General features: G+C 55.2%; 2 protein-coding genes across 2 annotated transcripts; both read right to left on the reverse strand.

The window, feature by feature from the left end:
• Window positions 1–40: 40 nt before the first annotated feature.
• Window positions 41–1705, reverse strand: NCS54_01276400 (Hypothetical protein; the record flags this gene model as incomplete). The annotated part of the gene is made up of 1 exon (XM_053157987.1): window positions 41–1705. The coding sequence occupies one exon, from the start codon at window positions 1703–1705 to the stop codon at window positions 41–43; it is 1665 nt and encodes a 554-aa protein (XP_053013962.1).
• Window positions 1706–10886: 9181 nt separating this feature from the next.
• Window positions 10887–11816, reverse strand: NCS54_01276500 (Hypothetical protein; the record flags this gene model as incomplete). The annotated part of the gene is made up of 1 exon (XM_053157988.1): window positions 10887–11816. One exon carries the CDS (start codon window positions 11814–11816, stop codon window positions 10887–10889), a length of 930 nt encoding a protein of 309 aa, XP_053013963.1.
• Between the last annotated feature and the right edge of the window lie 3940 nt (window positions 11817–15756).

Genomic DNA, 15756 nt, shown 5'->3' on the forward strand with positions numbered 1-15756 from the left:
AAGTCGTGACAGTGAGAGAGGGGTAGCCGTAGCGTCACCTCTAAGCAGCGGGAGTGCTCTTGGTGAGCACCAGTCTAGGTGCCTTGCGCTGGCCATCAGCTGACTCCTGGCCCTTGGCCGCTCGCAGAGCGCCGTTCTTGAACACGTTGGCAAAGGAGCTTGTTTCGCCCTCGCTCGACGCAATGCTTCCCACACTGTCGACGCTCTTGCGGGCCTTCTGGCGGGAGCTGGGTCGGTCTGAACCGATAGCTCCCCAACCGCCGCTAGCAGAAGTTCGTGAGCTGGGGCACTCCATGTCACCAGCCAGGCTGCCAGAGCCGCTTCTTCCAGAGTCAGACTCGTTGTCGGTGATGGGTGTCGAAGACTCCTCGGCAGTCTCGGAAACAGGGCTCATGCTGCCACAGGAGCTACCAGTACCCTTGCGGCGCTCGAGGCCGGCGCGGACCAGGTTGTGGACTGCAGATCGGCGAGTGCGAGCGGCAAAGTTCTTGCTGCCCTCGATCTTGGCAGTGGGCTTCGACTTGAGCTCGTCCAGAGAGGGGGGGCCTCGGGGCTGGCGAACAGGGTGCTCTCCGGCACGAGCCTGGCCAGGGCCATATCCTCCGGTCAGGGGGCTCATGGGGAATGTCGAGGTCTTGGGGCCGGCAGACTTAGGAGCGTCCGAAAGAGAGGCAGCAGCGAGAGCGCTGTTGAGGGGGGCGAGGGACGACGCCTTCTTGTGTCCGCGGCGGAAAGCATTGACGGATGGCGGAGGAAGGGGAGTCACCTCGGTGGGAGAGTCGTAGCGCTTGGGGGGCGAGTTGCTGCGGAACGAGAAAGGCTGCGATTCGGCAGGAGGGGAAACCTGGACCGAGGGAGTGTTATGCTGCTGTTGCTGCTGGAAACCGCCGAACCCGGGCGTCGAGGGCTGCTCGTTGTAGGGCGAAGTCATCTGGGCAGCGGCCTGTGGGGTCTCGACGTAGTACTGGCCGGTCATGGGGTTGTAGTACAGCTGCTGCTGCTGCTGGGGCTGCTGGGAGAGAACAGCCTGGGCACCCAGTTGCTGCTGAATGTTGTGAAGTCGTTGCTGCTGCTCGTACAACGCAATCTGCTGCTGAGTGAGCTGAGGGTTGCTGAGGTTGAGCTGCTGGAACTGTTGGGCAGCAGCCTGGACACTACGCAGCTGCTGCTGGAGCCGCTGCTGCTGCTGAGCAAGGTACATGTTGGTAGCAACCAGCTGAGCATACAGGTTGGGGTCCATGTGCTCCTGGGCCTGCTCATCAAGAGGGAGCTCAGGAGGAGCCAGGACCTGATCGACAGTGTACTGCTGACCCATCATGGAGTTGAAGTTGTTCTGGGCGCCGTACTGGGGAAAGGCCGACTTAGGCGCGTTGTAGATGTTGTCCTGGTTCATACCATAGGCGTTTCCAGCCATGGAGTTTCGGTTGAACTGCTGCGGGGGAACGGCACCCGTGGGAGACTGAGGTCCGAAAGAAGTAGCAGTGGCGGACTTGGGAGCCGTCCTAAGACCAGCAAGAAGATGAGAGCGGCTGGTGCGCGGGGTGGGGACACCGGCGTCCTTATCATTGCCCTGGTTGATGTTTTCAAACGAGAGCGGCTTGAGGTTCTGGCCACCCCTGCGAGCGGCCAGGCCGCCAGTGGGCATGGAGAGCCCGTCGGAAGCGAAACCGTTGGAAGACATTTGAGCGAGACCGCCTGCGTCCATTGCTCAAAGCTGGATTCACGCTTGTGTGGGTGAGATTTGAGGAAAGGAAAAAGAATGAATGTGAGGTGGCTGTCTCTCGCAAAGAAAGCAGTCACACAGATTAGAAGGTAATCTTGCTGAAATCCAGCAGAGTAATTATGCGTTGAGTACCGGTCGAATCGACAGGTGTTGTTGGACCTCGGCTAGTGGGCGCGAAACGTATGTGGGAGATATCGTGACGTGAGGCCAAAAAACCGCAAATCCAAGAAAGCACACGGGTACTTGAGACACGAGAAAAGGTCGAGAGAGAGTCGGATGACGAGCTGTGAACTCGTCGAGAATTAGAACCGAGAGTAATTGCAACAGGAAAGAAGCTGGTGAATGAAAGGGCGACGCGGAAACGCGGTCGGCGGAAGGAGGAGATCGGTTCGACAGATGATGTCGAAGGAGCAAGAGGGTCCGAAGGCGGAACCTGTGAGACAGGAGAGGCGAGAGGCCGGTCCGGAGCAGGCAGCGATCGAAATGTCGAGTGGCAACCGGGACGAGGTTTGCGAGGACGGTCAAAAGGAAGCAGGATTCCAGAGGATGCTGCTCCCTAAAGAGGCGTGAACAAGGTCGAGGTCAGGCGATGAGGGGACTGCCACGAACCCAAAAGAGTCGATGGCGAATGGGTTGAGGTTTTTGGCGATGGACCAAGAGATTCACGCTCTAAGCGGGCGAGTCGGGTGATTGACACACGACTAGAACACGCGAGCACCAGCTGGTATTGTCTCTCCAAGACAAGACAGCGTCCTCCTAACGATGTCGTTCCAGTTGTGAAAAGTCCGGGCTTTGCCTTGTATGACACCTCCTCTTTGATTTTTTTGGTGTTTGTTGAGTTTAATTGCCTGGTGGTCAAAGTCTGTTTCGGGGATCGTGGTTCCTTTTTCGATGGGGGTTGAGATTAAGCTTGGGCGTACGGATTTGTGGGAATAGGCGATGAAGCAAAAGAATCGACGAAAGAATAATACAGAGATTAAAAACTTGGGCAGGTATCGCCAGCTGATTGCGCCTTCCAGGACCTCGAAGTAGATCTGATCTTCTTTGTTGTTTGGTTTTCTTTTCCGTTGTCGTGGGATTTTTGTTGGTTTGCAAGTCAAGTGCGAAAGCGGGCAGCGCAGCGTGGGTGGGACGAACCGACTCGCAGATGCGAACGCGACAAGGCCGAGGGACGTTGCAAACGAGGCGACGCGGGAAAGAGAGAGAGATCGAGAGAAAGGAGAGGAAGAGGAGAGGGGAGAATGAAGGAAGGGCGCAAAATAGTAGGCGAGGCGAAGGGGGGAGAGGGGAGGGAAAAGGAAGTGGAAGTGGTGGAGCAAGGAAGTCGAGACGAGAGGACAGAAGGAAGGGAAGAAAGAGGAAGTGGAAAGTGCGAAAGAGCGAGCGAGGGTCAAACGCAGGAGGTGCAGGCAGTGAGTGGGCGGCGAGTTTAGGAGCGGAAGCCCTTTGGGCTTGGCGGGCGGATGTGCTGGGGAAGGAACGAACGAACGAACGGGTGGATGGGGTGGGAGGGGGGGCAGGGGAAGTGAAGGGAAGGGAAGGCGCGATGCTGATGCTGGACCTCCATGCCTGCAACCACGCTGCCAGTGCCAGCACACACTGGAGGAATCCTAGCGACTGGACTGGACCAACCAGAAGCAGCTTGGAGGGCTGTGAATGGACAGAAGCAGCACGGTGCATCACACACTGTCCCTGGAGCCACTGAGCGCGTGTGCCAGCCCCTTGGGCTCGTCGTCCCAATCCCAGGCATTGGCCCCTCCTCCTCCCAAAATAAAGAAAAAATCGCCCAAGAGGACGGATGGAATGAAAGCGACGGGCTACGGCACGCTCACAATGTGGCCAACGCGCTACGAGATGCTAAAAACGGGCCAGGGGGCACGCAGTGGACTATTTACAGTGTCTGAACACAGTACGAGATCGACCACCCACAGCTTCCTGCCCTGCCATGCCCACCTCAATTTATTCTGTGCTGACGAGAGTGACAGGGCCGGGGAATATCTTTCAACTGCTCGCTCGGTTGCGTGAACCCTTGTGCCGAGGGCCTGACTCACCTCTTTCATGATTAATTAATGACGTCTTGAACCCCCATCAAAATCGCTTGTGCTCGAGCGATGCGATGAGGAAACAAATTAACGAGGCGGATCAAAACAAGCACGTCCTTCCTTCCTTCCCGTCGCTTTCGTCAAGTGAGCTGCAGAAAACAAACGTTGGAGGCGAAAAGGAAAAATCTCACCCTCGTCCAACCAATCGTGTCCTCGTCAAGCAGCCGTCGAGAAACCGCTACCTGGCCGCGCAGTAGCTTCGGGCTCCAAATAGCGCGTGACAGCCCAGTGAGAGAGCAGAGACGACCTCTCTGGGTGGAGATGGCCACCTGGCACTGAGAAGCTCTTCTCTGTCGATGCACTGCAACTCCCCACAGCCGCCCGCTAAACAAGACACCTCCTGGCGCTCAATCGCAGTTGGACGACTCGCAGCACGACAGGGGTCGTCGAGATGCCCACGTCCCCAATCAGGGACGCTTGCGGCCGCTGCGGCGGACGTGAGGCAGCCCCCCAGGGCGTGCAGGGGCCGCCAGGGGGGTTGGGGCGGACGGTTAGGGGCTAGGGGTGATGCGTTTTGGCGTTAGATGCCGCCAATCAGACGAGGCCATCCAGGGGATGTGATGGATGGATGGATCCTTGCAGCACTCTGCAACGGCGTGATCGGCGTCCGTTTTTGTCTCGTCTTGGATAGCCGTTCAATGCAAGTCCCCTTTGCTTCGAGCTCTTTGTTGCTGCTGCTGCGAGGGACAGGAGATTCGGTGGTTCTGATAAGGTGTGCGTTGACATGTAGATGGGTCAAAGGCCGCGGCCGCTGCTGTGCGTCGAGAGGCTGTGATGAGGAAACGAAACAAAGCAAGACATCGGCGAGAGAAGCCGATACCAGGGATTGACAGAGATATTACCAGCTCACTAAGGAATGAACCGAGTCCCGGGCAGCAGCACAGACTCGTCAGCACAGCAAAAGGCCAAGGATGACGCTCGCTTTCATTATCAACGATCCATCCTACCGTCCCAGGCGAGGAACAAAGAAACGCTGGGCCCCGGTATCTTGCCTATCGAAAACGGTCCTGGTCACTGTGGCGGCTCCGCCATGCAAAGCATGTCATGGTTGCTTTTTCTTCCCTTGCAAGAGAGCCGGGGCTCATCGGACGAAACAGAGCAGGAACTGACTGACGGACAGTGACGGCGATATGGCGGCTCGGCCTCGATCAGGATCAGGGACGGCTTTCTAATCTGGGTAGCATCGTCAGCTCGTCCCTCACCGTGGCCACCACAATCACCACCACTACAAACCCCAGGTTGGTTGCCATCCATCACGACCCAAGGAACAGTCCACCTTTGTCAACCTGAATCTCGGGGAGCGGACCATCCCGTCTTGAGCAGACGGAGACTGACCTGGCCCCTTCTTTCGGCTCTCGACTTCCCAGCTCGGCATCATGTTGAGCAGCTTTCGCTGTGACCCCCTGTGCCCTTGTCAGCAGCCTCGTCGTTGATTGCCCAGGGACCCCTTCCTTTCGTATTTTCCCCACGCCGGCGACATGTTTCACGACCGCGGACCTCCTGGTCCATTTCCCTTTTGGATCCCCTGGAGGCCCGGTCTTGGTACCCGTCACACGTGCCGTAGAAGGGGACGCGCCCTTTAGACGAACCGTCCAGGGCTCACGGGGTTCTTGGAGCGTTTCGCAATAACTGCTTCTCCAGGTTTCGATCGATATATTGTCTGATGGGCAGTAGATTAATTTAATTGCGCATGTTCAGCTGGGACTGCGTTTCTCAGCATTTCAATAGCTCTGCTTCCTTGGAGCTGTATCCGCAGCCGAGCGACACTATTTGGACGTGGCGCAACTTTGGAATGAGCCCTGTGATGGACCATGGACCCTGTCAGGCCTGCCTCTGGAGCGCGTGAAACGAAACGCTAGCCACGGAAGAAATCAGCAAGCGAGTGCTAGTCTGCATCAGACGCAGGTACACAAGAGAAACTCTGAGTTTGTGTGCGCTGGGAAGGGGACGTTGTAACCCTGAGAGTTGCCGTCGTTCGATTTGGGTTTCTCTAACACAGCGGTTCTAATCAGGATAACACGAGCTCGCCGAGATAGCCTCAGATGTCTTGACGTGTCTCCAGATGTCTGAGATTCAGAGACATGATCGAGAAAAGAGGCCCGACAACTAGGCTAAGCCAGATACCCGCAACCATGTCTCTGGCCTAGTTCAAGTCTCCAGCAAGAGACGCGTCTCAGTCCCTCCCCCTCATTTCCCCTGGCTAATACGATACGCAAGCGCTGAAGAGTGTAAATTTCGCTGACGCCGGAAGGCATGGGCATGGGGAATGCGAGTTTAGCCTGCCTGTGGCTTGGGCCTTGCCTTGGGGGTTCGTATAGGTGCTCAGTTAAGCCAGCCGTCTTTTTTTCAGCAATCCTCCGTCCTCCGAGTCTCGGGCCTGTCTTGCTGTGTTGTCTTGTGTTGACAAATGCAACGACTCGCTCGGTACGTGGTACTCGGCGTCTAAGTTTGGGGGGGCATCAGGCGGTAGAGGCTTGTTGTGCATGTGCACAACCAACTCACAACCTATCGTGATGCATTAAGAGGCAATGAGCTTGACGGTGGAAGTACAGCCTAGCATTGCATACTGTGAAACCCAAGCTCGTGCTCTCGAACCTCTTGATGTTGTCCTCTACCGCCTGTGCCGTTACACCGCAACGCGTCTATCGTGCGTTGCAGCATCAGCCGCCCTTCACGCGCGTGCCCAGCGGCGTAGCTGTGGGCATCTCCAAAGACGACTAGCCACGGTTGAGCAGACTACAACTGCAACACAAGTTTATCCCCGCGGGTGCAACAGCATATCCCTTCCCATGGTAGCGGGAAGCCATCCCCGGGCGCGAAGGTCCGCTGCATGTCCCGGCGCTTATCATTGTCGAGCGGGGATCCAATCGCGGTCGCGGCTCCGTCGAGATTTTGCAGCTTTTGCTTTTTGAACTGCCTAGCCCAGTTTGCCTTGTCGGTCTGGTCTAGAGCGTCTCGTCCTCGTGACTGGCATGGGATCCATGAATGTCTCATCCTCTTGCAGCGAGTGCGAGCGGTTATGCCCGAGTCTGCAGCATCATAGCGTCTGAGCTATCGATTCGCCATCTGTGTAAGGACCAACATCGTAATCTAGTCGAGGCTGGGGCGGCAGTCCAGTTGAGAACCAACTCCATCTTTGCTTCTAGTCGGCATTGCCCGAAGATGTTCTGCTGACATACCATTCTGTTAGCATTCAGCTCGACTCGGCTTACCCTACACCACCTTGACGAATTGCCTCGTGAACATGAATAAGCACTCAACTTTGACCTTAATTATAGATAAACCAATAAGTTTGATGACCAAATAACCTTCAGGGCGTTTGTGGTGTTGGCCACGCTGACTCCACGTGTACTCTTGTTGGGTGTGGAAAGCTAATTTTATTACAGGAGAAACTCTGTTTTCATCTCACACTTCTCGAAGCTGCCACTCGGCAGCCTCAGCTAAGCAATCTCAACACATATAGGACTGATTGAACAGTGATGACTGCCATCCCAAGTCCCATAAAAACGGGCAACTTGAAATCTGGACCGGGTTGTCGGGTCCTATCTGGAATGAGCCGAGTCATGATCTCGACCATTGCCTCGGTTGAGGCTCAAGCAGCCGGTGATTCCAACAGCCGGGTTAGGTATGACCCCAAACGTGGAAGTGCCGTTAACCCCAGATCTATTCAAGAACTGAAACCGAGGCTATTATTAACGCTCGTGCCGTTGTCGTGCGATGCCCATTGCTCGGCGTGTCCGAACTACTGCGCACGCACGACCGGGGACTGGACGGCATGAGCCGAGATTATACGACGGATTATTCTTCCCCGTGAGCCTAGCTGATTCAAATCGGAGACTCCGACATATCGTGTTTAAGTTCGTGTTAAGGCTGAAAGATGATGTGAGTGAGTCACCACGTTAGAGAGTCGCCTGCAACTCAGCTCAGCTGATCAATACGTGGAGGCAAATAAACCTATTCTTGGAGGTTCCTCTTATGTTGCGAGGTTTTGAAGGCAAGAAGTGCTGTATAGGAACTTGCATGGTAGACACGCGACAATGTAGTGACCCAATGGAGTTGTCAAGCCAAGCAAGGAAAACATGGCACACAGCAACACAGCACGCGAAGTTAAGAGGAAACAAGTCGCATCGTAATTTAATACATTCTCTCACAAACGAGATAAAGTTGCTGCCAAATAAGAACTCCGAGAATCTGCTGTCGTGTGTATCGAAGTCTGGGTATGAAGTCCTAGTAATGGTCTCGTTGTGCTATCATCGCAGGGTCCGCTGTGGTTCCCCCACTGCGCCCTTTTCAACCCCCACAATCACCACAGACCAGAGAGAAGGACTGGATGAAACCGGAGAGTAGTAGTGCCCCAGAGAGAAGTACCTATGAGCCTAGGTGTGCGAATATCTCCAGCTGCCGAGAGTTTTGGACGTGGCCTGGGCTGCACTGCCCACCTTAGACGTCCAGTGCAAACGCACCACTTAACAACTGACACCAACGAATTACGAACACTAGCACAAGCATGGGGGGACTGAAAAGAAATCCCTGAGACATGGATTCTTCAGCCCCGAGAGTTCTCAGGGGCTAGCTCAAGCTCGGCCGCATGTGATAGCGTAGAGATGCCCAGACGGAGGTAAGCAACTGCACCGCCACCGCCTTTATGTCTGTCCAAGGAAAGTTGTATCTCCCTGGAAGAGACTTGTATCTCGACTTGACGGCTGGAGAACCAAGTTGCCCCGGGCTTACTCACCCTCCTGGGTTACCTTTCTGGAACTGCATTGCTTCTGGCTAGGAAGCCACTGGTGGGACGGTATGCTCAGCGAGGCACATCTAACATGCCAATTAAATAGTACTAGTGTAGTTTTAAATCGAAAGTGTCCAAAGTAAGACCCTCGTCCCTCAGGGGCGAGCGCGCATGTTAAAGGGATGGTATGGCCATTGGTAGGGGCGGACTACTCTACTGGACGGCCGCCGTAGTCAAGTTGTCTTTTTTAGGCTTTTACCAAGATCAATAGAGAAATTTCAAAGTGCTATTTAATGAGATATGTTGTGATATGAACGGTTCCGTATATGCTGAGTTAAGCCCGTGATGCCGCTCCGACTTGGCGGATCTGACACCACTCCCCTAACCAAGAAGCACAACGGATGTGTGAGCTCTGACGTAGACTCCAATGTCTCAAAGAGAGATAAAACTCTCATAAAAGCCATCTAGATAATAGGGGGCTATAACCGGATCTCTCCCGTACGCAGTTGTAGAGTCTTTCTGCTTCCCCTGAGGTGAGGTAATACCGGATGCTCGGGATTGACAGCCACTTACCTCCGACATTATAGAAACAACCCCAGCCCCCTAGGACTATATTCACGTCAATATAGTTATAGTAGACGTATCTATGCAGAAATCAACCTCCTCATGCAAGTTACAACCGATCTATGCAATACTAGCTTGGGATCTCAAAGCAACAACACCCTTCGCAACATATGTCCCTCTACAGACAGTTATCCTCTACCGTAAACGTCATAGAGACTTCCATTTCGGAAACAGACAATCTCCCCCTCATGTATCATAGACGTCTCAGTGACAAAAGTCCCTAAAACCTCTAGATCAGATCACATCACATAGTCCACTCGGAGACATTCTGCACGTCTCACACCTTCTTGATTGAAAGAAAGACAGAACATCCCTGGACCTTGAACATCACGCGCATCTTGGATCTTTTTTCTCCACAAACGTTTGGAGGAGGGAGGGGGCTGACCGTTGAACATGCAGAAGCTCTCGCAAGCAAACATACACACCCCCCCTCTCTCTCAACCATCCAACCAACCGTGTGATGATTACTCTTTAGGATAAATCAACCTATGCTTCCCGCTCAGCCCTACACTAGATCATGCTCATCATCAGTTGCCGTCGTCGTACTCGTGAATCCCACAGCCCTACATGCACACAGCCCAACATGACGCTCCCCCCAACCAATTCCAAACAGCAACCCGTGATCACCCGCCTCACCACACTTTCAAAATCCCTGCCCGTCTCACGTCATACCTCTAAATCCTTCCATGGCCCACGCCGAGAAGTCGTTGCGAGACACGATGTCACTGTACCCAGAGGGAGCTAAGAGGGGGGGCGGCCGACCTGCGGGGGAAACGAAATCGAGCATAGCAAGATGTCATATCGTCGTTTCGTCGATCATGCGGCTTGTCAGACTCGCTCGGACGTGTGTATTGGGCTCAAAGTGGACAAATCTTGCCTTGCATAGGGGGAGAAAGCATGACGCGCGCCGACTCGGCTAGGACCTCGTCGATACACATCGTCTGGCAGATATTGCGGGTAATCTGACTGGTTCTCTTTGCTTAGCGAGAAATCGACTCTTTACTTGATCTGGCGTGTTCTCGACAAGAGTCCTACGGATAAGCACTTGCAAGGGGAGGCAGCTGTTTGCTTGTCTGTAAGGCTGACGAGAGCCTCATGGGAGCCTGGGGAGGATAAAGTGGGAACTGACGAGGCTCTGTGACTTGAAAGGTATTGGCTCGGAGCATCTGGGCCGGGCTAATACCCAAGGTAAACACAAAGAGGTCGAGGATAGAATGAGACTCGAGACTGGTGAGTTGGACTGGCATATGTGGGTATTATGGTAGAGACCTCATGCTACATCTACAAGACACAAAACCACATGGGTATACCTGGTATGAACAAGAAACAAATATCATCATATCATCATGAATCAGAGTATGAACCCTGACATATGTAACACTGTGAAATACAACTTCAACCCTCCCGTGTAGCCTAAAAGCTCACAGAGTAACTATGAAAAAGGGTATTATGTACTAGACGGTGCCCCAAGAAACCAAAACAAGGACAGAAAAGGAAAAATAAATAAAAAAACAATGCCGCCTCAGTATATCACACGCCGTTGTGGTAACCAAGACGAGTAAAACCCTTGCCGCAAGTTGCACCCGTTGTAATGCGTCCACTCTAACATGAAAAGTCGTAAATGGTCGTTACGCCTGGGATCCCCCCAAAGCCAGCCAGCCCAGCCATGATGAAATTACCTGGTAGAAGCAACTTCCTCTTTTACCCATCACCGCATCTCCTCAGGCCGCACCGTTGCTCCGTAGAATCCGCCGCCGTGGTTGCCGCCGGAGGCCGCACATGCGAGACAAACACCGCCGCCATAGACACGCGTATGTCTCGTCCAACCAGCGCCCTCGGCATCCAGAACGCCGATAATCTCGCCCTGCACGTCGATCCCCTTGGCCCCTGCGTTTGGTGGGGCTGGGGGCAGCAACGGGCTCGTGGGTGGGTAGGAACTGGGTGAAAAAGTAAGATCGGCAGCATCCGAAGTGCCTTGAGACGCGGGAACGGGAACACCGATGGGGAGCGTCTTGTTGTACGAGCGCCGGCGGGCGATGGAAGGAGATGCTGAGTGAGGAGGCAGGATGGCGCTGGTGGTCGACGACATGTAATCCGGATTCGGCTGGTGGATGAAGCTATCCTCCCCTGGTCGTGGTCGGTCGTCAAACGTGAAGACGGCGGTGCTCAACTCGGGCGGCGTCAGAGGCGGCGCAGGAGGCGGACGCGACATGACCTGCATTGGCAACGCGTTGCTCTGCCAGTTGGGGTTGATGACTAGTTTCTTGCCCTTGGCTGACTTGTCTTCCCCTAGACCCTCGCCGGGGACAAGGTCCTCCTGAGTGGCGGGCGGTGTAATGTCCTTCTCGCCCATTGTCCAGATGGGCCGCGACGGCAGCAGTTGAGGATGCCGTGCTGATAGAATATGCGATCTGCTAGTTGGGAGGATACTGGTATGCCGCTCAGCACCGCGGACTTGTCGCAACCATAGGTACAGCCTGACGACACAGAACCGAGCAATAACAACAACTGCAAAGAGGGCGAGCCCGGTCTGAAGAGTCGCCAACGAGGGAGGCAGGTTGTTCAAGTAGTTGCGAGTTGACGTCGCCAAGGTGGTGTCGGGTGTAAGTTGCACCACGCCTCGACTTGTTACAGGCATGGTTATTAGTGGTTGATGTATTCGAGGAAACTCAATTTGGCGCCAGTCAGCGGGGCCACTCCCAGGACGAAAGTCACTCTACTTTCTGCGGTCAGACGGTACTTCTGGGGGGATGCCTGCCCGTTGTGACAAGATCCTCGTATGGTAGGGCGGAGCCAAGAAGGTCAAGAAGGCTGGCGCTGGCGCTGGGCTGAACAGGGTTGTCGGCCAGCTCGGATGGCGTCGATCCAGGGCTCTTCTCCAGACTTGCGCCGTGAAATAGAGGGTGACTTGACAGATGGGGGGCGACTGAGTAAGCTCGGCGCGTCTTCAGAGTGCTTGCTCGGCCGTGGCTTGTATCAGATAGATTGAATGGCGGATGACTTCTCTCTGGAGCCCAAGGACTTGGTAATCTGTTGGAGCCGGCAACGTCCGACTTACATCAGAGCCAGATTCAGATTCGTCAGACGGGGTTACAGCGATACGGATACGCTGCCAAGCGGTGCGACAAGCCGTCTCTTGGATCGAGTTCAAGTGCGTGGTGCCTGAGTCGTGGCGAAATAAGATGAGGCTGATGAGTTTTGCGAGTCGGCATGCAGATGAGTCGACGAATGCGAGTGCGCGTCAGAGTATTCGAGCCGGAAGCAAGATTCGATCGATACTTGACCAGTCGGCATGGGTTGGGGACACGGATCTTATATGGCTATAATACAACGAACTGGTAGAAGCGGACATTGCAACCAAAGCACGACATGTGCGTATCGAGCCAAGCCAGACGCATCGCTCGCTCGATGTCATCCGGAGCGAAAGTTCGCAGGCGCACGATAGCACGACACCCCCATGGCTGCCCTGCACGCCCCGACGCTTGCTGAGTCCAGGCCAGGACAGTTGAGCAAGGACTGTTCGCGAGGGCGAAAAAGGGCATGCCTCAGACAGCCTCTTTCGACGCTGCCACCAATGGAGGCGAGCTGTGGCTTCGGCTCCGGACCTGGGTACGACACTCCAGGACGTTTGGCTTTTAGGGGTGGCTTTGGGCGAGTGGAGAGTTGTGGATTTCGAGACGGGATGCCAGGGTTCAATAGTGGCACAAGGTGTACGACTCTACCAGGATGAGAGAGTCAAAGTCGCTCACCCTCAGCGAGAGTTTCTGTAGGTCGTTGACAGTCGCCGCTGACCCCAGCAAACTCTGAGTGATTCCATGGACCACCCTCGAGACATGGCAAGGCAAAACCTGCCGAGATACATACAGTAATTAACTGGGATTGTCAGACGAAACGTGACGAGACAAGACACGGGGGGCCAGGTCGCAATCCAAGGGGGTGAGATTGCAAGGTTATTGCAAGCTGGACTGGACTGTCTCAAGCAACCAAGTTGGACAAGCCCAACTCGGTAAACCGCCCAACATGCGCGCAAACGTCCCAACCACCATCTCCATCCATCTCCCCTCCAGTCCAGCTGGCAAGCAACGCAACCACGAAGTCGGGTCGTCGAATAGAAGTCAGTGCGCCTCGGTTGATGGTGTGGGATGGTGGAAGGAAAGGGCCCGAAACTGTTCGCTCCGGGCCAAGAAGCACCCGAGTCGATTGGAGGGTACCGTCTCCAAAAGGCGTTTGCTGCAAAAGATCGGGATCCCTGTTTTCAGCCCGAGACGTCGACAGGAAGGCGTCAGAGACACAGAAAGTTGTCTGGCCAAGTCGGCAGGTCAGGCAAAACGCTCGAGGACTAGCCGGGCGTCCCTGGCAAAGATGCCCCACGATCGCACTGCAATCTGCTTCGAGCCCCGGTGACCCATCAGTTGTGCAGAATAGTTCCCTGACCAGGCCCGATTCTGGTCAGTTTGGCGAGGGAGTGACGCCAGAGGAGCAGCTAAAGTGAGGATTTCAGCTGAGGTGAGCCCTACTCTAGCGACGCCATGGTCCAGAGACAGACCCCTGTCGCGAGCTTGTTCGTCGACAGGGACTGTCTCGGGGCCGCCATTGGCCACAGTGCCACGGAGGGATGGGGCAGAGACGAGCCCTGTGGCCTTTTTGGGGGGACAAGAGAGCAGGGGTCCGTGGCATGGGATTGGGGCGAGCCTCTGAGCCTCTGCAGAGTGCGAGTCTTGCTGCAAGTATCGAACCCTTTCTGGCGAGCTGCAACGGGACTTTGGCCTCACTCCCCGAACTCGTGCGTATCTGACTGCCGGGGACGGGATCGCCCGAAATGGTTGTTTGATTGTGTCAATAAACTTTGTATGGAAGCTTCGCAGGATCAAGTAGCTTGGCCTAGCAGAGCGGTGTGTTGCCAGTGCTGCCATGGCGGCCCTTGAACATGAAATGTCCCTGCATGAGGCGCCTGGGTGCAACCATGCGAGCAGAAATAACCATGTATCACTAGAGCTCATCAATGCCGACGTCCCTGGCCTAGTCAGGCCAAAGTAAGTCGGTGATATGGAGAATGTCGGCCAGGAAGAGAAAGGTCTGGCGAACGGTCCTTGGCTGGATTGCCAACTATATCGACATTTCAGCCAGCCCGGCCCAGGGCAGAGCATCACAAGAGCGTCAAGAGCGGGGCGTGGGGCGTCTTCTCAATCTATCTCTGCGCCTGGCGGATAGATTGGTCGTGTCTGTGTCTGTGTCTGTCTTTCGACTGAGTCTGGATGGGCCATGCGTCTGGAATCCTTCGAGTGCAAGTGGTTGCCTGGCATCACCTTACAAGGCTTGGTCTTTGGGCGGTAGGGCGGTCTATTCCTCCAAGTCTGTCGACTCTGATCTAGCCGTCGACTGACATTTCGGGCAAAGATTGACGACTTGATGATTAGTAGTACCTACACTAGGTGTGTAGCAACGGAGATGCCATCTGCCTGCCGCGACCAGTTCATGACAGCGCGATTGCCGAGCCGATTCTCGAGGCTCGTCGAGATCCTTCTCCATCACGGCCATGGCCGACCAGGTCCCGTTAGGTAGGCTTGCAGGAGAAAAACTAGAAAACGCACCGAAAGACAAGACTGAACTCAGATTAGCCCCAAGCCTGGCTGTGGCGCGTGGCACATAACGGGACAATTGTGCTGTTGCGCGTGGATGCTGGGATCGTCGAGTGTGGGATGATCGGGGAGGGCTCAGCTGAACTGGCTGATTGGGGGCACGTGATTGGACACGGAGGAAGGAAAGAGAGGAGCCGCCATTCCTGTTTGGGGTCACGGCTTGCAAGGAAACTGAGACTGACATCGCACGGGATGTCATTGGGATCTTGCTTTGTTGAAGAACCAAAGACAAGACAACAAATCCTCCATCCTATCCACCCTCGACCTCGGGACCGAAGCGATGGTGTGTGTGCCATGCCCTACAGTACCCTGCCCTGCACTCGCTACCGTCCGTCTCCTTCCAGAATCGGGGACCGTGGTTGTGCCCTGCGTCATGAAGCGTCGGTGGTGGCATGATATCCCGCTCGGCGGCAGGTCGATTCACATCCATCCAAGCTGATTTTGGACCTCCTTCACCAGAATCGCACCCGAATTTTCCGAACCAAATGCCAACTCATTTGAAAGCCAACGGATGTGATGCAGAGGCGACATGCTGCGCCCATCTAACAGCCAGTCACGCGCCTCAGGGACATGCCAATGTCTCGCTTTTCCCCTGCTGGCGTCTCAGACCCTCTCCAGCGTCTCGGTAGCGAATCATATATGGGCGATCGGCGGCGGCGGCAACCTTGCCCAGCTGACGGAAAGGGAGGACACGGAGGGAGTGCGCAGTCGGCACCGGCCTCTTCGCTCCTGGGCACAGCACGCACAGCAAAGCCCAGACCCGGACCCGTTGGCCGCACACCGTACTCTGCTGTAGCACTCCGTATCCAGCCTCGGCGAGCGGATCCTCGCTAGGCCTTCTCCCTGCCCCAAAACGGACCTCCAGAGGGAGGCCCTAGCTCACCTTCTAGAAGGTGGACGGCTTGGCGTCCCTTGCAATGTCTCCACCAACCTTTGGGC

This window comes from Fusarium falciforme, chromosome 10 (genome assembly GCF_026873545.1).
Source record: "Fusarium falciforme chromosome 10, complete sequence".
NCBI lineage: Eukaryota > Fungi > Ascomycota > Sordariomycetes > Hypocreales > Nectriaceae > Fusarium > Fusarium falciforme.